The sequence below is a fragment of the Ambystoma mexicanum genome, chromosome 6q (genome assembly GCF_040938575.1).
Source record: "Ambystoma mexicanum isolate Mex_15411 chromosome 6q, UKY_AmexF1_1, whole genome shotgun sequence".
Taxonomy (NCBI): Eukaryota; Metazoa; Chordata; class Amphibia; order Caudata; family Ambystomatidae; genus Ambystoma; species Ambystoma mexicanum.
In genome coordinates, this window is record NC_090937.1 from 122,658,599 (window position 1) to 122,681,013 (window position 22,415).

Consider the following 22,415-nt stretch of genomic DNA (forward strand, 5'->3'; position numbering starts at 1 on the left):
CCCGCCATGTTGCAACATTGTGCAGGACACATGCTACCACAATGATCCTGCACACTACTGGGGGTGCATATAGTAGCTGGCCACCAGAGCGGTCAAGGGAGCGGAAGCGTGACTTGAGCACTCCGAATGTGCGCTCCACTATACCCCTGGTTGCAATATGGGCAGCGTTGTATCTTACCTTGGGTGGTGTGATGGGGTTCCGTATTGGCGCCATCATGTGGTTGCTCAGATGGTAGCCACTGTCCCCTGGGGAGGTTAGGATGGTTGTCATTAGTTGGGCTTGTGTATTTTTCTGTGTGTGACATGCATGCATGTGCGCAGACATTTGTACTCACCAATGAGCCATGTGTCGCCATGCTTCCCAGCTTCCAGGTTGGTTCCGGCTCAGGGCAGACATTCTGTAAATGAAACTGTCATGGGTGGACCCAGGATAGTTTGCATAGACAGAGGTGATGATTCCATGGGCATCGCATACAACCTGTACGTTGATGGAATGCCAGTGCTTGCGGCTCTGATAGATGTGCTCAGTGTCCTTAGGTGGACATAGGGCCACATGGGTGCAATCTATGGCACCGAGCACTTTGGGGAAGTGTGCCACCCTGTAAAAGTCCTGGACCACGGTCTGCCTTTCTGCGGGTGTTCTGGGCATGTATATGTGCCTGCGGACTGAGGGGCACACAGTGATGATTGCCAACACCTGGTGTAGGTAGCGTGACTGCGTGGCCTGTGAGACACCCTGACTCTGGCAGTAGTCTGCTGAAATGACTCAGTGGCCAAAAAATGCAGGACATTGAGCACCTTCTCCAAGGGGCTCAATGCTTGGGAGCACAGGGTGGGTGATGTAAGGTCATCTTCCCACTCCCTGACCAGGTCTAGGCTGATACGAGGTGGAAACCTATACCTGCCATAGACCTGGTCATCAGGCATCCCAAAAAGGCTGGTCCGGGGCAAAAAAATGCGGGGCCTGGCTAATCTCCTCCTCCTGCGGTGTCCCACGATCAGTGCTGCGACAAATGGGGCATTCATCGTAGCTGTATATACGTGTTTGTTGTTTGCGCGCACTTTTATACTGTGCGCGGGGACGCTTCCTCCTGCCTTCGTGTGGCGGACGTGTTGATGCCTATGCGTGTCTTTTGCCATGCGCGGGTTTCCCGTATTCGATTCCATGAATACGTGTTGTTCACGTGTGTGTGGCCGTGCCGTGTAATTCCCTGCAGTACTTCCCCAGTTACGCCTTCTTTTTCACGCGTTGTTCCCCATTCCGCGTGTTCCGCCCCCTATTCCGCCCCCTTTTTGGTGTGCGCGCTAACATTGTGCACTTTCTCTGTGCGCGTCGCGCACGGCGATCGGGATGTTGTAATGACATGTGCGCCCGTGTGCGCCACGCACAGATTTGGCGCACATCCTGGGGAAAACATGCGCAGGGCCATCCATGAATCGCACGCGTGTGCGTGCGCTTGCTTTTTCATGCTTGCGCCACCTTTCGCCACGATTTTCAGTGCACATTTGTTCCATGAATCGGCCCCTAAATGTTGAGGACCCGTTAGGCATGTAGTGACGACGACTAAGAAAATATGGCAAGTTACTGGTCCCACATACTACCAACACAAAGTCTCTATTCTCTTGGGCACACTAGACATTTATCCCCAGTCTGCATACAAACCTCAAATCAGTATTTGACCACTCCTGGCCCAATCCATTGGCGAAGCCAAGCTAAGACATTATTCCAAAAAACCTCTCTTGACTCTTTCTCACATGGTTTCTCAATGTTAGCGATTATAAAATTCCTACAGTCCAAAACAAAGTCCCCTGTAGCCTTCTCCACGAGCACTGGCGTTAATGTTTTCTTATTCACACATTTCTGAACATGGTTAAGAGTTTTCAAGCTTCCACAGATCTATGTAAGCCTACAGGGCATAGTTTAGCAGCACTTATAGCAGCGGAAGGTAAATCCAACGGTCGCTTGCTTAGTTCTAATAATGGAGGAGGGGCAAAGCCCTACGATGAGTAGAAAAATTAACACTCAAAGCATCAGACATTTCTTGTGTAATTTATGGAACCTGGTTGCATTTTACAGTTTGACAATCTGTTTGAGAGTAGCCATATACTTTGCGAAAAATATTGTCCCCCAAAACAATTAGAGGCTCTGTTTGGTAGGACTTATCAGCGTTAGCTGGACAATGTTTCTCCATGCAATTTTCCAATGCGTCGGCCCATAGACAAAAACCAAAAAAGTTCTTGCACATGTTTAGCTCCCTAGAAATTTTAGCTTTCACTTGTGACCATTGATCAGACGAAAAGTAAGGCTAAGAGCTGTCACCAGGAGTGGGCAAAAGCTGAGCTATCAAGGGTGCTTGTGGCAGAGCATTAACCTCAACTCCCACCACCCACAAAGAGGATATTAAGTTAGGGGGGATAGTGACTTCAACATCTACTAAATCGATCTTTTGGCAGGTCAAATCTTTGCTTCCGTTATGGGGATCAGTAATATTACTGCTCTCAGCAAACATTTCAGTTTTCCAAATGCTTAGTCTCTGCCACCTATGAGAGCTCAGCGCCAGGACCTCAGAGATATGGTCCTTAATAAGGGGTGGAGAGATAGTCACAAATGGAGCAGCTGCAATTTTGGAATCATACATTGGGGGAGAATGGGGGTCATTACGACCCGGACGCAAAGGGATGCCGGGCACCGGTAATGACACTGGTGCCGGTAATCCCTTTGCGCACTATTCCGAGGTCCCTTTGCGGGTCCTTCCTTAACGCCTGGTTTTAGCAGGCGTTAAGGACGGGACTCGCAAAGGGATACCGAGGTCAATAACGATACTGCAATTTGCGGTACCGTTATTGCCGCCTTCCCCCGTCCCATTGAGCCCTATGGGGGCTCAAATGGGAGTGGGGAATGGCATTTCAAATGAGGACTTACTGGTCCCACAAAGGGCGGAATGGACCGGTAAGTCCCCATACCGCCACGTCGGTGGCGGGACTGGTATTGGTGCTAGTCATGGCGCTAATGGCGCCATGACTAGCAACAACCTCGGAATGAGGGCCAATGGCTTTTTAAGTGTAGCATTTTTTTTCTTTGCAGGCATAGTGTCCTAGAGGCAATATACACTCACAGGAGTAGATACCTGGACGGCACCATTCTACCAGGTTAGAAACACATGAATCCCTCAGTCACCAAGCCCACCAGCCACGGTGCAAGTAACGCTAAAGCACTGAAACACTGCGGCTTCGGACGTTCAAACGGACTCTCTGTCAACAAAACTCCAGGACGTCGAGCATACTGACCGCGTTGCGTAGAAACACTGGAACACTCAAACGATACGACTCCAGCCGTTAGGGCCAGCCCTCCATTCGGCAGCATGCTGTCGGTTAGAGGAAAGGATCCAGTGGTCTAATGGGAAAGAAAACTTCAAGCCGCACTGCAACCTAGAGTTACAGCCACTTCCGACATGCGCCTCCTGGCTTCCAGCTCTCAGCTCCTATTAAATATTAACGGTGAAAGAGACGAACCCTATGGGTCTCCACAGAGAATGTTCAGGGAATCGGAGCAAGAGGCTCCTATTTTCACCTGTTGAGTTCAGTTACAAAGGAACAATGAAAACAACTTTAATGATTTTTTCGGATACCCTGGAAATCTTGGCCAGTCGAGAGATGAGAATGTCAAAATCGATTGTATCAAAGACGGCCGATAAGTCAAGCAGGACAAGCATGCTGCGATTGACTTCGTCGGCATGCCTCAAAATATCACCCCAAATGTCCTCAAGCACTGTTTCAGTGCCATGACCGGGTCTGAACCTAGATTGAAAAGTGTCAAGAATCCCATGTGATAACTTTCTGAAGAATCTTATTGGGCCACATCAGGCCTGCAATGGGGTGGTAATTAGAAAATAATGTATTGTCTAATGAGGACTTTTTAAACAGAGTGGTAAGAAATTATCTTTTTAGTGCTGTAGGCACAATGCCTTGTCTCAGTGATGCATTTACAAACGCTGTAATGAAATCCCACAAGGAGCTTTCATGTAGCAAGACAGGCAGGAATTAGGACATAGTTATGATTTGTGGGTTTTAATTTGGCCATTAGAGTGCTTATTACGTATGGGGTAACTGCAGCGAAGACAAATTTGGGTGAGGTGGATTCAATAGATATCAAAAGATCAGTGTCTGGCACTGCAAGTTGTGTATTAACGCTTTGAGAATCAATTTTGAAACCAATGAAATTGACTTTCTCCATAAAGAATTCATTGAATTTGTTGGTAAGTTTCAGAGGCGGAGAGAGATTGGATGAGGTACAGGAAGGATTGGCTAGATCTTTTATTATCTCAAAATATTCCTTGGATCTGTTGTTGGTGGTATCTATCTGATTCTGGAGGAATAATGATTTTGGCATTTGCAATGCCATTTTTCTATTGACGCAGCACCAATTTAACAGTTTGGCAGTCCTTGGGATTGCTGGTTTTAAGCTAGATCTTTTCCTTCTTTCGAGCCTTATTTTTTAGGTCCCTTAATGAATCAGCGTACCATTTATTCATCTTGTTTTTGGGCCTTGTGGAAGTTTTAAAAAGGCATGTATAAGTCTCAAACCTATGGTTAACATATTAGACTGATAAAAGGCTTCACACTTGGAATCTGAATTGAAACAAATCAGTCCAGTCGATAGGTGCGAACCTCTAATTGGTTTACGGTCTTTCTTTCTGCTTGATAGCACTTTAATACGCACCTGCACAGTCTGTCTGCATTGAAAAGGTTATGATGAAATGGTCAGACCAGGCAACTGGAATAATGTCCAAGTGGGATACAGTCTAAAGTATAACCAATACTAAGTCTAGGCAATGGCCACCTTTGTGGGCGGCAGAAGCCGTAAGCAACCGAAGATCATGAGACTGGAGAATTTCATTAAATCTGACACAGTCAGGCTAATCTGATATATCACACCAAATGTTAAAGTCTCCCAAAATTAATGAGATCAGGGTTGTCTATGAAGGCACCAATGTGGCCAGTAGGTCAATAACAAAGAACTCGTTGATAGGAGATATTTGGTGACAGAGATAGATTGCCAGCAACAATTTGGGAAGTCTTGTCCCTTGTGGATTTAGAGATAAAAGCGCCCCGCAGCCCCACCCTGAGAATCCTGATTAAGCTATTTAATTTGAAAGTTGTGAGGTACTAGAAGTTTAGAAGTGATCATTAAAACTAGAGGTGAACCAAGTTCCGGTAATAAACAGTATGTCTAATTTCTGGGACTCAATAAGATCAATGAGATGCTGCCTCGGGACTACTCAATATTCATGCAATGAGATTGAGAAGACCAACATCGTATGCTATATAGAAAAGCAGAAAAATAGAAAATTAACATTTGAGTAGTCATTGCATTGCTTGCACCTGTTTACACCACTGCACAACCCATAGCTACAGCACAATGCACAGGGGTGGCGGGCGCAGGCAATGGCTCATCGAGGTTCAACAGCTGTCCTTCTACTGAAAAAGCAATCGGATCACATGAAGGTTCAGCGGTACCTCAAGGACTGAGGCCCCTGATTTCATCTAAATTCTCCCAGCAAAGGACTGTATTTTTTCTACTTTCTGGAATGCTATACTATGGAAAAGTTAGAAAAGCAATGCATCCCCTTGTAGGGCATGCCCTTTTCTCCAAATGGGAAGGCGGAAAAGGTATGTAAGTCACACTAAAGGTCTTTTTGAATCCTGACAATGATTTGAAAAGACTAGAAACATTTGGGGACACTGAATACGCTGGTACACGTGAAATGGGCCTGTATAGTAAATATTATTGCACATTGTCTTCGGTCGGAAGGTTACAACATACACTTGGATTCACTTGTGCATTGAAAACATCCAAACCACTGGTGTGCAGAGCTAATATCACTAGAAAATTTGCACAAAACCCAAAATTTGCTCCTTCAATGTAGCACACAGCTGTAGACTTATACAGTCAATAATTGCAAAATTGTAGAATAGAAAAATAAAGAAAACCCATATTTCTTGAACCCTTTACGTTTCTATATTGTTGTAAATACAAAAACCTGTGGCATTTGAGTGAGTTTAGAATTGTATTTGTATTTGTTTGCTTGTTAGGCGCTTATACAGCAAGTAAAATACTGCGTCAAAGTGCCCACAGGGTGAAGGAAGTGAACAAGGGAGTGAAACAAATTACAAAACACAATATTTAAGAGCAGAGGGAGGAAAAAAGGAAAAAGGGACGAACCTACTGTACCCTGTGAGTATTCAGAATGTGCAAGTGCAGTAAGGAAGAGGGCAGAGGGGTTAAGTGCTGGGGAGTCTGAGCTCATGGGTGAGCCACAGATGAAGTGCAAGGATTGTTGAGTGCTACATGGCCTGGAGCTGCGTTAGGTGTAAGTGCGAACCTCCAGGGCGGAGGGTGTGCCAATGCAAATGCTGAGGGGAGACAGGAGCTGGGCCAATTGGGTGTGGGAGATCAGGGGCCCCGGGGATATGTAATGGCCCTGGACACCAATCACAGCAGCTGTGGGATTAGCAGAGGAGAGTAGAAGGGAAGGAGGAGGTAAAGAGGAAAGTCTTAAGGAGCTTCCAGAGTTTAAGAAAGTCCTGCTCAAGGCGCAGAGGGAGGGGGAAGCTGTTCCATAGGAGGGAACCAGCTGAGGAAAGTGAATGACCACCTTCTCTCTATTAGGAAACGCTTTACACACAAATATTTGGTGCCAGAGGAAAGTAGTGGTCTAGAGGGAGAGTATTTAGTAAGATAAAGCTGAAGATAGTTTGGGCCCCGGGTCCAGACAGCCTTGTGGATGATGCAGAGGTATTTAAAGTGAAGGCTTGTTAGGGCAGGAGAGATGAGGAGCCCTGGGCTTAAGGCCAAGGATAAGTCTCGCTACCCTATTTTGGATTAGCTGGAGGGGTCGCAGAGTTGAAGATGGTAGATTCAGGAGGAGGCTATTGCATAGTCAAGCCTAGAGAGAACCAGGGCTTGGGTAACATTGAGCCTCTGGGGGAAAGTGAGAAAAGGGAGAATTCCTTTGAGAAGGAAGAGCTGTAAGTGGGACGTCTTGGCAATGTCCTGAGTTTGAGGGAGGAAGGAGAGAGGGGAGTCAAAGATGACTGCAAGGTTTTTGGCTTCTGAAAAAGGAGCATGGGGAGAGTCCAATGAGGAAGGCTAGTGGGAAGGGAAAAAGGAGGAGCAGGGGTCCCGATGGGAAGGATCTCAGTTTTACAGGCATTGAGGCAGAGATTGTTGGAGGTGCACCAGTACTGGATAGCATATAGGCAGTCAGGGATGATCGAGGGTGCAAGAGCGTCAGCAGGAACTTTGAAAAATAGCTGTGTATCATCTGCGTAACACTGGAAGTTGGAGGAGAAGGAGGAGATGCGGCATGCAAGCAGAGCCAGGTAGATGTTAAAGAGCCAAGGGGAGGGGAGAGGATAGAACCCTGGGGGACACCACAGGTGGAGAAGGAAGTAGGAGAGAAGAAGGTGCCCAGGATGACTTGGGAAAAGCGGTCAGTAAGGAAGGATGTCAGACAGTACAGTGCCTTCTATGAGATACCAAGGGAATAGTGGAGCCTTTGTATGAGGATGGAATGGTTGACTGTGTCAAAAGCAGAGGAGAGATTGAGAAGAATGAGGGCAGCTGTGGAGTTGGAGTCCAGAGATGTGAGCAGTTCTTCGCAGGTGTTCAGAAGTGCAGTTTCCATTCCTCTGGATGCTCGCAACCCAGATTGATGGTCATGGAGACCACCAGGTTCGAAATGTGAGTTGAGCTGGGGCAATGCCAACTTCTCCAGCAGATTCCCCAGGAAGGGGGTGATGGAAATAGGGTGGTCGATGGCAGGGCAGGTGGGGGGAAAGCTCTAGCAGAAATCAGCGAGTGCAGGGGCAAGAGAGACAATGTTATCCTTGATGGAACTGGATGAGCAAGGGGAAACCTGTTTAGAAGAGACCTTCATGGAGCGAACAACTCTGGTAACTTCTTCAGGTGTGACAGGGGAGAAGGAGGTAGGAGGAGGATGGGGGGCCAAGGGAGGTAGGGGGTGTGGGATGGGTTACAAGAGTGTGTAGCAAGGGTGATCAGGATGTCCTGGATTTTGGTGGCGAAGTGTGCGGCCAGTGCGTTGCAGTGGGCCTGGGAAGGAGAAGGGGAGGAGGAGACTGCAGGAGGGTTGGCTAGTTCCCTGCAGATATTGAAATGTTTGGCTGTGTTGTTGGGTGCACTGGAAACCCATGCCTTAATCAATTCAATTCCTTTTATTGCAATCAAAGGTGTGTCCCTCCTTGTAGGGTGAAAAAAGCAACTCAATAAAGTGTTTTTGCTTGTGTTTTATAGTCAAAGATTTTTTGTAAAACAAAAATGTAAAATCATTATCAAATGTGTACACTTACCGTTGCCACCAGCTCGCCGTACTTTTATTTATCATTTATTGTCTTTATTTATTTCACTGTTATCCTATATACTGCAGTGCCTCCTCCGCTTTGCCACACACTTCTCCCCTTTCCCCCTCCCCTGCATTTGCGCAATCTCAATGTCCCCTGTCCTGGTAGGATCACTGTCTCCGTCTTCCCTCTGTTTCCCCTCCCTTACCTCGTCGCGCTTTGACACACTTGTGTATAGGCGCGTTATAAATGCCATTTCATATCATATCATACATTGCAATCCCTCATATTTCCAATTTAAAAGCTACCGATTGTGGCTCTCTTTGAAATTATATACATCAGGAAAACGTTGCGACCACGTCTGCTGCTGGTGTCGTGATTTGAAAGATAGTTCCCTGAATGAGAGATATGATACATGTACAGATATACATTATTTATGATATCTGATTTCATACACACTGGTGTTTTGCAATTTTCACAAATTAGGATCCGCCATGGCTTCATATGCGTAATATAGTATTCTAGATTGGTATCTTGAGGATTTTAAACGTATAGCCAATATACTTAATGCAGACAAAGCCAGACATATAAACATGAATTAAATGACCATACCTGTAAAATGCATAGAGAACTAAGAGGTTTCCTATCACGCCAACAGAGCCAATTATAAGAACGCAGCTGCCAATGGTGTAGAGGACATGGTCGGGCACTTCTACTTTTGGCACAGCATTCTGTCGTGTTCCCACATCAAATGTCTAAAGGGAAAGGGAAAAAATACCCAGAATCAGAATTTCAGTCACAGGAGCAATCATGTAGAATAGTCTTCCAACATTTACAGGACGGGAATTTTGTCTATCACTACAACAGGGGCCAACGCTAAAAGCCGCAAGAGAGCATTAGCACTAATCCCCAAAACCCGTTCACAGAAATACGATGAGAAATAAATAACAATACTGCTCATACACGTGTGACGCTCTGTGTTCCTTACAGCAAGTACTTGGCATCATATGCTGTCATTTTGCCGACAGGAATTCTTTCAAAGTATTTTACTTTGAAAGGATTCTGCCAAAAACTCATCGGAAAAATAAGGGGGGGTGGGGAAAGGGGGTAAAAGAGCTGGGGAAGTGCTTGGGAAAGGGTGATTAGTGTAGGGAAACAGGGAGTTTGGGGGCGGGGGAAAATAAAAAAAAAAAAAAAAAGAAAGAAAGAAAATTGATGAGTTTTGTCAGCAGAACTCCCCCAAAGAAAATGTGAGGGAATTCATGTCGGCAAAACGACACTGAACCCTTGGCATACACATCTTCACTTAATGACATCACATTTATTGATGTCAATATCAAAGACAGTAGCTATTTCTAAAAATGGAATTATTCTACTTAACATCAACATTCTTTATTTCATCGGCAAAAAGTTGAACGATACATGTTGAAAACTCTTGACATATACAGTAAGTATTTACATTAATAAACAAAATGACACCACATTTTATGACACTGGAAGTGCGGGGTGAGGGGGACAATGTTCTGACGCAAAGGTAAGGAGGAAACTGGCAGAGGGCAATGTCAGAGTGTCATGTAATAATGTTCTGGGTTGGGATATGAGCCTGGCTTTGCCAAATTCTGTCGGCAATGTATTATGTTGTAAGTGCTTAACTAGAAACAACGTGCAGGCCGCTGCTAAAATATGCATAGCATTTTTCAGGAGACAACATGAACTTGGTAAATTCATATTCTGGGGAGATGTTGAAGTAGCACTTACTTGTGGCAACTTTAACATGGCACAGTTGAAAGTGTCATTGTTATTTTTCTAGGGTAATGTGAAACTGGTATGGTACATTTCTTTGGCAATGCCTAAACTAACATGGGAGGGTGCTTAACTAGCGCCACATCGGGATGACTATGTCAAAATCAAATGACAATTTTCTGGGATCAATATCAAAATTGCTTGGTAATTTCCACTCCTCCCTCCTGACGGGGCACCACTGGAACTTCCTTCCTACTCATTTAAAAACACTAATTCAATCCAATTCTTCAAATCCTCTCAAGAGGGAAAATGGGACGATCCCTTCCCCCGATGGTCATTCAGACCATGGCCTAGGATGGCACACCCAAGCACCCACCGCGAGAGGAATTCGACCCACTCACTGCCGCCCCAGATGTCAAGATCCACTGTGGCCACGCCCCACACATCCAGGGAAGCTGCGCGTCAATCAAACCACGTGCTGGGACCTCAGGTGGAGCTGACACCGACCATATGGATCAACTCGATTAGACAGCACCCACAAATACCACCATCGTTAGAGATGCCATGATGACATAGCCAGAGGACAAGAACACACGTGTCACCAAGCACATTGGTCATACACACACCAATCCACACGAAGAACATATTCAGTGCTATGACATAGAGGACCACACACTCACATGCATCGCTGTTATTTTTCACATAGGCCAACTACAGCACCGCAGAAATGCAAGATGCCAGAAGAGCTTGTGTACATGCTTGCAGACACTTCCTCACCACTAAAACCATGAAGATGTAACCCTGTATATGGACTAATGCATATGAATCTCTGTTGCCCCTCGCATCCCCCATGTTATGGACTATGTACCACCACCCATAAGCCAGGCCAAGGTAGGCCGCAAAGCCAGAGTCCCCAGGCCGGAGCAGCTCAGACAAAGCTGCAAGGTGCGGATCACACAGAACAAGCCCTGATGAGAGCCCACAGCCAAGGCCGCAATGTTGCAATCTACATGCCGCGCTCCCCGCGCCAAGGTTACACCTGCTACTGCTAAACGCTCCTCAGAGCCGAAATACAAATCAAATGTTCATATTCTGCTCCAGCCATGGTCTCACATCACGTGACCAGGCCGACCTGATACAATGCCAAGCCCCAAGGACCAGAGAAGCGCTGGGGTCTCACGTCTGGGACACAGACTGCAACAATGAAGTGACAAATTGGACACCGACAGCGATGGTAAAGGCACGCACACCAGCTAATAGTCAGACCTGTCCATTGTCCGCCACTGACACATAGTCATACTTTGTTGCCAGCACCAGGTACACCGTGAGCTGGGAACAACAATGATCCTAGGCTTGGGGGCTCACGGGTGGACCAATCAGAATACGACGGACTCACCATTGACGCCACTATAGTCTAGCCAATCACTAATTGTCCCCTTGTAACAATTCTCTTGTAGCAACTATTAGGGACGGCCCAAGCGTACCACCTGACCCTTTCTCCACCACTAACATTTTCCTCTATATGTGCCTATACTGACCCTACCACTCGGGGAGCCAACCCGAGATGGCATTAGGTTTTGGAGCTAGTCCTCCCAGGTGACGCACATAGTCACGTCATACAGCTAGAAAAAGGGCCTGCGAGCCCACCACGAACGAGATGCCTCCTGGATGCCTGTGATCTGAGAGCTTGCCCCTGTCTGTTTGGTGTGCTTCATACTCCTTTGGAACGCGGGAGGAGTTGGAGCCTTCCCAACCCCGGAGGTCCGCGGACAGCGCTGCCGACCCCTGGGAAATTACCCCGACAAGTTGGAGGCACTGCTGAGATTGAGGGAGATCACAGCGAGGCCGCTTGCGTCAAGGTGGCCCGGCGACGTGGCCCCCTCTGCCGTTGTCCCCTTTGGAGGACTACAGGACCATCGTGGAACTGCGAGACGACCAGACAGCGCAATCCGGAGATTGGCCATCGGGAGCCGACTTCAGAAGTATCTCGCCCACGGTTTGCAAGTGTCCATGTGTGGTCCAGATGAGGGGAGGTGGCGAGCTGATTGGGAGGGGGCCCGCAGTCGAGCGGCACCAACTTGCAAGAGCCCGATGTGAGTATGGCAAACACACCCAGCAATGCAATGTTGTGCGGGAGGTGGGAGGCATTGTAATTAGGGTGGCGGGTGGCCCTTACAGTGTGCTAAGAAAAGATGTTGGTCATTAAGCGGCGATAAATGTGTAAGGTGTAGCGGGGATCAGCACGAGGGCCGTCCCCTCTAGTGTTACAGAGCAAATTGGCTGGGGCGTCGAGCACCCGCGTGTGACATGGTGAATCGCGCTGCTTTGTCTAGATCGTGGACACCTGTATGAAGGGGTGTGGCATTCCTATGAGTTGGCTTTGTAGATCAATAAATAGATGAGGATTCCTATTGATTAAAGTGTTTTAGTTCGGTGGATAGATGACGTATTCCTGCAGGAGGTAGCTAGATTGTTTCTCAGTGCGGAAGATAGTTGGCTGGTTAAGCTCCCCTTAGAGAGGGGGCGTATCACATGCGAGGCAACGCAGCGTGCACAGTCTAATTGTAATAACGAAGTGATTAATGAATACTCCACTCCAGACGTGGTGCAAAGACAGCTGTGGGGATCACGAGGAATAACATTGTCAACTATGGCGCGCATTCATCTTTTGTTGTAATTGTACGTACCGGTAACCCCTTGTAGTAGTTGGTGACGTCACCCATAGGACTTGCATATGATACAGCGATCTTGTTCCAAGAGTGATCAGGGAGTGGTGAAGGGGGAGAGGCGGCCGTGCCCAGAGAACGCCGGCACGTCCTCAAAAACAGGGGTTGCACCAATAGGTGGTGCGGCTGGTGGGAAAGGGACAAGAAGGGCATACACTGCGCAGGCGGTGAGGGCAGAGGAGAAGGAGAAGGAATTAGAAGTACATTGCAGGTGCGCCAAGTAGCGGTGGAACAGAGAAGGCAGGGCAGCTCAAAAGCATCCTGCGCGGAGCACTCAGCCACAGAGGGCTTCGTGTGTGACGGGTCGAAGGGGGCCCTAGCTCCAGAAGGAGAAGTATAAAAGAGGGTGACATTGTTGTAAAGATCAAGAGGGCGCTGGCGCCCAGCACGAAAGTAATGTAATAAAAAATTGGTTTTCCTTGCAGCGGAAAGTCAGAAGACCCCAATTTGTGGGGCCAGGTAACGGTGGCATTGAGAAAGTGAAGTTTCTAAAAATGTCTATGTATTATGGGATGGGGCAGGGTCAGGGTACAGGGCCAGCACCTTAACAACACCGCTCCAACATATCTGCACAGCACTAATACCGCACATAGATAAAATAGTAAAGTACAGTATTGAATGGATGCAAAGGACAGATAACAAAATAAGCATATCATGGCAGCCCAACGGCAGTTTTGACATGTGAACCCAACATTCACTGCTAGCGTATCTACATAACACATATAAGGGGAAGAGGTTAGCGAGCCGCCTAGAAGTTTTCTACCTCTGAAAAATGTTTCAGGGGTGCGCACCAGGGGTACCAGGGATGTTCACTGTGCAGGGAATAAAGGAGGAGACGGTGAGCAGGGAGGGTGGGTGCAGCACGCTCCAAGCTCCCCCCAGTGCTGAGGAAAGTGAGGGAGAATCAGAAGGGTTATTCCCAGTTGCAGAGGCAAAAAAGGAAGGTGAGGGAGAAACGCCCATAACTAAAGAAGTAAAGAAAGAAACAGAAGGGCTGTATCCAATGAGAGAGTTGAGAGAGGCAACATGATCACAGTTAACAGCAGCTGAAGGATACTCCAACCCTACATGCAGCCTGCCACCATACGCACCAGCAGACAGCTACCAAAAGGGGGTGGGTGCGAGGAGTGAAGCAGATACGAAACCAACACAGGTAAGCACCGGTGGTGTAAAAAAGGCACCAATAGACTTAGCAGTATAGGACCAGACAAATGGATAGCAGCGCAGGTGTTACTGAAGCTTCGAGGGACATTAACAGGGGAAAAGGAAGAACCGGTAAAGAAGGTAGATAAAGAAGAGACAGAATACACACACAGAGGGTGTGAGGTAAGTACAAAGGAGGAGGGAAGAATGACACAGGAAGAAGAGGAAGTGCTAGAGGTGAAATTAGCAGAGCTGAGGTAAGCGCGGAGCGTGTTGATCTGACAGCTCGAGCAGGAAGAGTGGGAAAGAAAGGTGAAGAGGAAGAAAGGTAAGGAGGACAAGGCGGGATTAAAATAGCAAGAGGAAGAACGAAGGAAACGAGAAGAGGACCGCATAAGGGGGATTGCAGAAACAGTGGTACGCATGGAGCAGCGGGAGGTCAGGAGAAAAGAAGAGGAACGAGAAGAAAATGACAGGGAGATGGGAGTATGGAGGGAGAAGATAATATTGGAGAGCGCACGGAAGTACGAGGAAGGGAGAATTATAGAAAGTACACTGGCAAGGGAGGGCGGAATATGGAGCAACAAGGAGGAAGAGGAAAGGGTATTATAACAGGTAAGCGACGCAAGAATGAACAAACTTTGCAGGGCAAGAGCGGAGGTAGGTGATGAAGTGAACAAGCAAAGCAATACAGCACTAAGAGAGACACGCAAGGAACACAGGGCCAAGACATACGCCTGTGGCAATAAGGAGGTAACGATAACACCGGTACAGGGGGGGCACGGAGAAGACAGGTGAGTACACAGACATAGGGCCTCATTACACGGAAGGCGGTGAGCCATGGCGCTATTAGCGCCATGGCTCATGCCGGTAAAATACCGGCACCGCCTTGGCGGAAAGGGGATTTACCGCCCCATTCCAAGGTTGGAGGGGCGGTAAATCCCCCTTCCGCCATTGCCCTTCCCCATTCCCATTTCTGCCCCATAGGGCTCTATGGGAATGGGGAAGGCGCTAATTACGGCACCGCAATTTTGCGGTGCCGTAATTAGCTCCGAGGTCCCTTAGCGGGTTGGTTTTTAACGCCTGCAAAAAGCAGGCATTAAAGCACCAACCCGCTAAGGGACCTCGTAGTAAGGCGGTAATGATTAACGGCCACCGTTACCATTAACGGTGGCCGTTAACCATTACCGCCTTCCGTGTAATGAGGCCCATAGACTTAGAGACTGTAACACTGGGGGGAAAATGCCCAAGCACAAGGTTGACATTCTCAGATGGATTTTGCAGTGAGGAGGAAGAGGGATCTTGCGGAGGACGGAGTGATGGAAGTGGGGAGGGGCTAAGCAAATTATACATAAAACGCACAGAGTGAGGGTCATTGTGGGAATGTCAGACATGAGGAAAAGAAAACACTGGGAGTGAGAGCAAGAGACAACTAAAAGAAAGAACACCTCGGCCACTGACACCGTGGGTCAACAGAGAAGGCATAAGAGCATAGGAGGTGATAGAGTAACACAACACATTACAGACTTTATTGAAGAACTTTCTGACATGGAGGAGGAGAGCGAATACACGCACACATCTCCGCACAGACGAACACCAGGGCAGGTAAAGGAGTACACGTTAATGCAATTACTAGAGAGAGGGGGAGCAAGGCCACAAAATGTCCCATGGAAACATGCAGACAAAGAAAACATTAAATGCAGGCTTCCATTGTTGAGTGGAGGGGCCGGGAAATGGATATGTGAAATGGAAAAACAAACTTCAGGACACAAATTAGCAGTGGGCGATGTCAAGGTATTGTTAATTTCCATACTGGGTGATGTAGCCGATGACATTTGGAAGAGGGCGAGATTCCCAGGGGTGACAATAAGTGACACGTCACATGATGGGGCACCATTTGTAAATTGCAGACACGCGCTATGGCAGGCACTGAGGGTGCAATATCCAGACACTTGAGACATAGGGGAAATAACATCATGCAAAACGCGTGAGAATGAAGATCCTGTTGATTACATCCATGAAATTCAGGAGAAGTGGCACATGGCAACCCGGGAACCTTGGGACAAAACACTAGCAATTTTTTACCACATACTAATAGAGGGCCTCCCAGAACAAGTACAGAGACAATTAAAGAAATTGGTAGGAATGGAAGTGAAAGCATGGCCAGAGATACAGCTGACAATAGTAAAGCATTGTAGGCTATGGCAAGAAAAGATGAAACAGAAAGAGGAAGATAGAAAGGCAGAGGAGGCAAAGTTGGTCCAAAAGAAACTGTCCAAATATGCCATGGAAGGTGTGCTGCTAACAGGCCCCGCCCAGGTAACTCCGGAACCAGACACTACATAACAGCAACAACAACAAACAGCATCACTACAGCAAGCACAAATGACAACACAGCGAATGCCACCACCTCCGCCATACACAGCCCAACACCAATAAGCCACACAGATGGGGTGTGGATACACGCAAATGGGAAATGGTTACACAAACAACTACAGGGTGAGGGGTGGGCCAGCGAGAGGGAGGGGATTTGGACCAGCAGCACCACAGCAAGGAGGAGGTTTCTGGGGGCACAACCAATATGGACATCAGGGGTACTTAGATAGCTCTGGAGGATACCCGTGGCAAGCACAGGAGCCGCCAACGTGCTGAACATGTGGGCTAGTAGGACACATAACACGCACGTGCAGAGCGAGACCGGCACAAGCAGGGTGGGGAGAGCAAGGGCAACAGGGTTACAATCGGGGACAATAACTCTATCAACAACAACAGTCACAACAGGTGACAGAAACACAAATACAACAACAAGCACAACCTCCACCTCAGCTGCAACTACAAACATACACGACACAACAACCACAAGTGCAGTACCAACCAACACGTCAACAGGCACAACAGCAAGTGGCCACAACACAACAACAACACGTCCAGACAGTACAACAGCTCACACAAATACAGGACAATAAATTACTACCCACAGACACACCAATACAACAATGCTGAAACAGGAGAGATAGAGTCATAGGCTACCCTAGACATAGGCGTGACTCGGGGTCACCACACATTTATGATATGATATGATAAGGCATTTGTAACGCGCCTATACACAAGTGTTTCAAGCGGGCCAGGTGACTGCTGGCTCCCAGAAAAGGAATATCACCGTGGACTACAGAGAAGTTAAACAAACAAAGATTTATTTTAACTAGCAGAAAGACATATATACAAAGGGTGCCGTAGCACGTGAAATATGCATGGTTAAGTACTTTGAGGGCTGTATATTCAGTGGGTTAGTAAACAGAGTGACAAATTATTTGATTTCTTGTAGTATTTTACAGTAACAATACGTTAACATTTTCGACACACTGGTGGGTGTTTCTGGTTCAGTGTGTAGTTGGAGGTGGGCAGTGGCTGTACAAGGTGAGCAGTGCTGCTGGGATGCACCAAACTGTCTTCAGGACCGAGTAGTCATGGTCAGGACGTTGTTAATTGAAAAAGGCATCCACCTAAAGTAAGAAGGGGACTGTGTTAGTGGTGTAAAAGAGGTGATGTTCCTAAGGTTGTTAATAGCTGCAAAAGGGTAATCTACCATGTCAGATAAGTAAAACGCCTTGTCTAAAAACTTGATTTAACCAGTTGCTGGTAGATGCGGCTGGGAGGCAGGTCTGCAGAAGTCAGATGCCAGAATCTAAAGTAAAATTAAAAGTATATATATATATATATATATATATATATATATATATATATATATATATATATATATATATATATACATATATATATATATATATATATATATATATATATATATATATATATATATATATATATATATATAGGATAAGTCGGAATCATGGTGTGCCACTAGGATTTGGGCATGGACATGCCAGTTAAAGGTGCAATTTAGCACTAACATATTAAGTGGAATGACGGAAAAAACCCAAAAGTGGCGGTAGTTGGCTTAATGTGCCTTATCCTTAGACAAGGCGTTTTACTTATCTGACATGGTAGGTTACCCTTTTGCAGCTATTAACAACCTTAGGAACATCACCTCTTTTCTGCCACTAACAACGCCTTTTTAAATTAACAACGTCCTGACCACGACTACTCTGTCCTGAAGACAGTTTGGTGCATCCCAGCAGCGCTGCTCACCTTGTACAGCCACTGCCCACCTCCAACTACACACGGAACCAGAAACACCCACCAGTGTGTCGACAATGAACGTATTGTTACTGTAAAACAATACAAGAAATCAAATAATTTGTCACTCTGTTTACTAACCCACTGAATATGCAACCCTCAAAGTACTTGACCATGCATATTCCACGTGCTACGGCACCTTTTGTATATATGTATTTCAGCTAGTTAAAATAAATCTTAGTTTATTTAACTTCTCTGTAGTCCACGGTGATATTCCCTTTCTGGGATCCAGCAGTCACCTGGCCCCACTGTAAATGTGTGATGACCCCGAGTCACGCCTATGTCTAGGGTAGCCTATGACTCTATCTCTCCCTGTTTCAGCATACCTCCTAACCCTCTAGAGTCAGGCCCCCTTACTAAAAAAGAGGGTTCCACCCAATTTTTCTAACAACACCAATACAACAGACACAGTTGGGGAGGGTGACAATATTAGGTTACAACCCATACAAAGGGAGCGGACAGTCCCTATACCCGCAATAGGACAGCCCACAGACGTCTTTGATGTGTCCCATCCTATCGGTAACACCTAACCCTGCAGAGGAACCATGCATTAAGGGGCGATAGGTGACAAAAAATTTCTTTTCTAGTTGACACAGGTGCCACTAGGTCCTGTATTAGGGAAGGGAAGTTCAACTTGTCAGGCGAAGCCATGCACACTCAAGGATTCTCTGGGGCTCGAGGGCTGGTTCCTTTTACTGATAACATCTTCTTATCTGTTGGAGATCACGGCTTATGTCTACTACTGCTATACTCAAAACAATCGCCAGTAAACATACTTGGGAGAGACATTATGAGCAGACTGAACATGACTATATCCTTCACTGACAAGGGAATAGTGTGCTCCACACCAGGAATACACATGCTCACAGCACAACACATACTCCAGGCTTACTGTGGCAAAACAGCGTTGAGGGCAGAATCAGTGGACGGGGACCTCTTTCAATATGGAACGGACATGGCAATAGCATGGCTACCAGGAATTGAGGGAAAGGTGTGGAGGAGACCAGCAGCATACCTTTTCAGACCAGAAACACCCACTAGTGAGGAGGAAGGGGCAATAATAACAGTGGACATAGAGAGTAATGTGGCAACCACAGACTACATTGCAGTCCATGCCCAGGACGGGGAAGGGAAAGCATGGAGAGCAGTAATAGCACTAGCAGAAGGATGCAGGCTAACGCAGGTGTCAGATGAGGAGCTGTTCTCAGATGAAGCAGGAGATGCGGAAATGGTGTTCCAGATGAACGTCTATATATGGTTTAAAGTGACATACAAGGAGGTAGCACAGAAAACGGCATATGGCACTAGAAGCACCCACCCCCACCCAAGTACCTTTTTACGAAGAAGATTTAGCAGCCGTACACGCCTCTCTATGGACCACTAGTCCATATGACGTAGGCTGCATAAAAAGCATTTGAGGAGTACAAATAAAGCTGAAGAAGGTGCAATTCTGCCCAGTGTGAAGCAGTACCGACTATCTAAAGAAGCTGATGAAGGGATCTATGAAATAATAACTGCCATAGTGTATAGAGGAATATTGGTATCATCAGAGTCACCGTGCAACACTGCAGTGTATCCTGTGTGCAAGGTAAGGGAGTGTTCTGGTGTTTCATACCAGATTTGAAACCTCTCAACCACATTGTAGAGGCAGATTATCCAATAGCAGCTAACCCAGCGACCATACTGTGTGGGATACTAGCAGAGGCGTCACGATTCACTGTGATCAACCTCAAAAACACATTTTTCTCAATACCTCTACACCCTGATTCACAAGACTTAACATGTTTCACATACCGCAACACATAGTGGAAACACTCTAGACTACCCCAAGGGTACTGCGAGTCACCATCCATCTTTAACAGAGTAATACAAATGGATCTAGGAAACATAGAAATGGAAAGCACAGTGATGCAATATGTAGATGACATCATCATATGCAGCACCACTGAGGAGAAGTGCAGGAGGGACACTGTAAAGATGCTCACAGTGCTGGCTGAGAAAGGATACAAGGTTGACAAGGGGAAACTGCAGTACTGTCAAGAACAGGTACTTTATATTGGGCAGATCATTTCACAAAAGGGAAGGAACATTGCACCACAAAGGGCACAAGCAATAACGGATACACCACAGCCGCAGACAATAAGAGAACTGCAGCAATTCCTGGGCCTATGCAACTACTGCAGAGCATGGGTCTTTGACTACAGCTCATACATAGAACCACTGCTCGAGGCCCTTAGAGAAGCACAGAGGGGGGGAGTTGGGATGGACAAGCGAAATGACAGAGGCATTCAATGAATTAAAACACACCATTTCAACTGCACCAGTACTGGCTAACCCCAACTACAAAGAGCAATTCTACATATTCTCACATTGTGATGCTGCAATAATGAAAGCAGTACTAACACAAAAGACAAGCATGGTTCACAAGCCGGTGGCATTTTACAGTGGCCATTTGGATCCTGTAAAGATGGGTCACTTCCCGTGCGAACAGAGCCTAGCTGCAGCTGCATTTGTGGTAGAAAAGTCCTCCTCAATCCCCATAGGATGCCCCACCACACTGTACGTGGAGCATGCCCTCTTTGCAATATTGAACAAGCCAAAATCCACACTGACCACTCAAAGAGCTACAGGGTACGAGATTATATTCTCCAGACCATAGCTGAAAATAGTAAGGTGCAGTAATGTTAACCCAGCACGGTTTATAGCAGAAGAAGTAGAAAATGGAGAGCATGCACATGACTGCACACATGCAATTGCAATGTACTCAAGTACCAGGAAAGTGGAAGAAAATGCCCTAGAGGGAGGGGAGATAATGTACATAGATCAGTCATCAACGATAGATCAAAGCGATGGGATAAGAAGGACAGGAGCAGCAGTAATGCGATTGAGGGAAGAATGGACTCATGTTCCAGTAAAATGTGTCAAATTACCACAACACTATTCAGCGCAAGCGGCAGAGCTAGTAGCGCTCATTTTGGCCTTAGAAGAAAGCAGTGAGAAAAAAGTAACTATATACTCTGAAAGTGCATATGTTACATCAAACGTACACTCAGGATTAATAAAATGGCAAAGAAGAGGATTTAGAAGAGCAGATGGTACTCCAGTACAACATGCTCTCCTACTGGCTGAACTAATTGAAGTAATTAATTTCCCGGAAGAGGTAGCACTGGTGAAGCACACGCTTATGGTGACAACCCAATATCAAGAGGTAACGAAACAGCAGACGCACATGCAAAATATGCTGCGTACTTTGGCGAGATATGGACCGTCCCGGAAAAACAAAAAGATAAGGGGGTAAAACAGATGTTGATGAAGGATGGGTACACACACATCCCAGAGACACATATTATGGAGCTGCAGGCAGCAGCACCAATGGCAGATGGGAACTATGGGTCAAAAGAGGATGCACTACGTCCCCCACGGATGCATTATGGTGACAGAATAATACAGGGAAAGTTGTGATGCCCCTGGCCCTATTGAAAACAGCTCTGACCCAATTAGACTGTCCCACGCACACAGGGAAAGAAGTAATTGCTGCATGGATAAAAGAATCATGGTACTGCCCTGAGCTAAACTCACATTTTGCAAATTTCATTAGCAACTGCCTCACATGTCAGCAATTCACAGCCGGTCACACGCTGCAAGTGATCAGAGGTACAATACCCCGGCCTGAAGGACCCTTTCTACACCTACACATTGACTACATTGACATGATCAATGTATGTCAAGGTTACAGATACATGATTGCAGTAGTGTGCCCATTCTCAAGGTGGATCGAGGCAGGTCCATGCTCTCAGGCAGATGTGTTCAGAGCAGCCAAATTCTTGGTGAGGGAGGTGTTCCCGAGGTGGGGAGTATGCGAAGTGCTGCGGTCAGACAATGGCCTCCACCTTGCCAATTAATTGTTCCAGCACGTAACTGTCCTTTTGGGAATTAAACATAAGTTTGCATGCACGTATCACCCACAAGCAAATGGCACCTGCGAATGCCTCAACGGCCTCCTAAAAGAAGAAATAGCAAAGATCCAACAAACAATCAAAAAGAGTTGGCTGTACTGCCTCTCTTTGGCCTTGTTTGAGGTGAGAAACAGACCAGGCTCGGCCCACTACCTCACACCCCACGAGGTGGTGACCGGACGTCAAATGCACCATCCACTGACACCACCATCAAGAGCAATAACTGACTGTCACAACTCAAGTACTGTTTCTGGTGAAGAAATGCACGAGTATGTCTCTTCCTTGG

At 46.7% G+C, this 22,415-nt stretch overlaps 1 protein-coding gene across 2 annotated transcripts in view; it reads right to left on the reverse strand.

Moving 5' to 3' along the window:
* LOC138515816 (melanopsin-like) overlaps positions 1-22,415 on the reverse strand; it is an 894,150-nt gene that overhangs the window by 688,300 nt on the left and 183,435 nt on the right. For both annotated transcript variants that reach the window (XM_069630561.1, XM_069630560.1), the window contains exon 2: positions 8,977-9,119. In XM_069630561.1, coding sequence (XP_069486662.1) covers positions 8,977-9,119 — 143 coding nt within the window. The remainder of the gene's footprint in view (positions 1-8,976; positions 9,120-22,415) is intronic.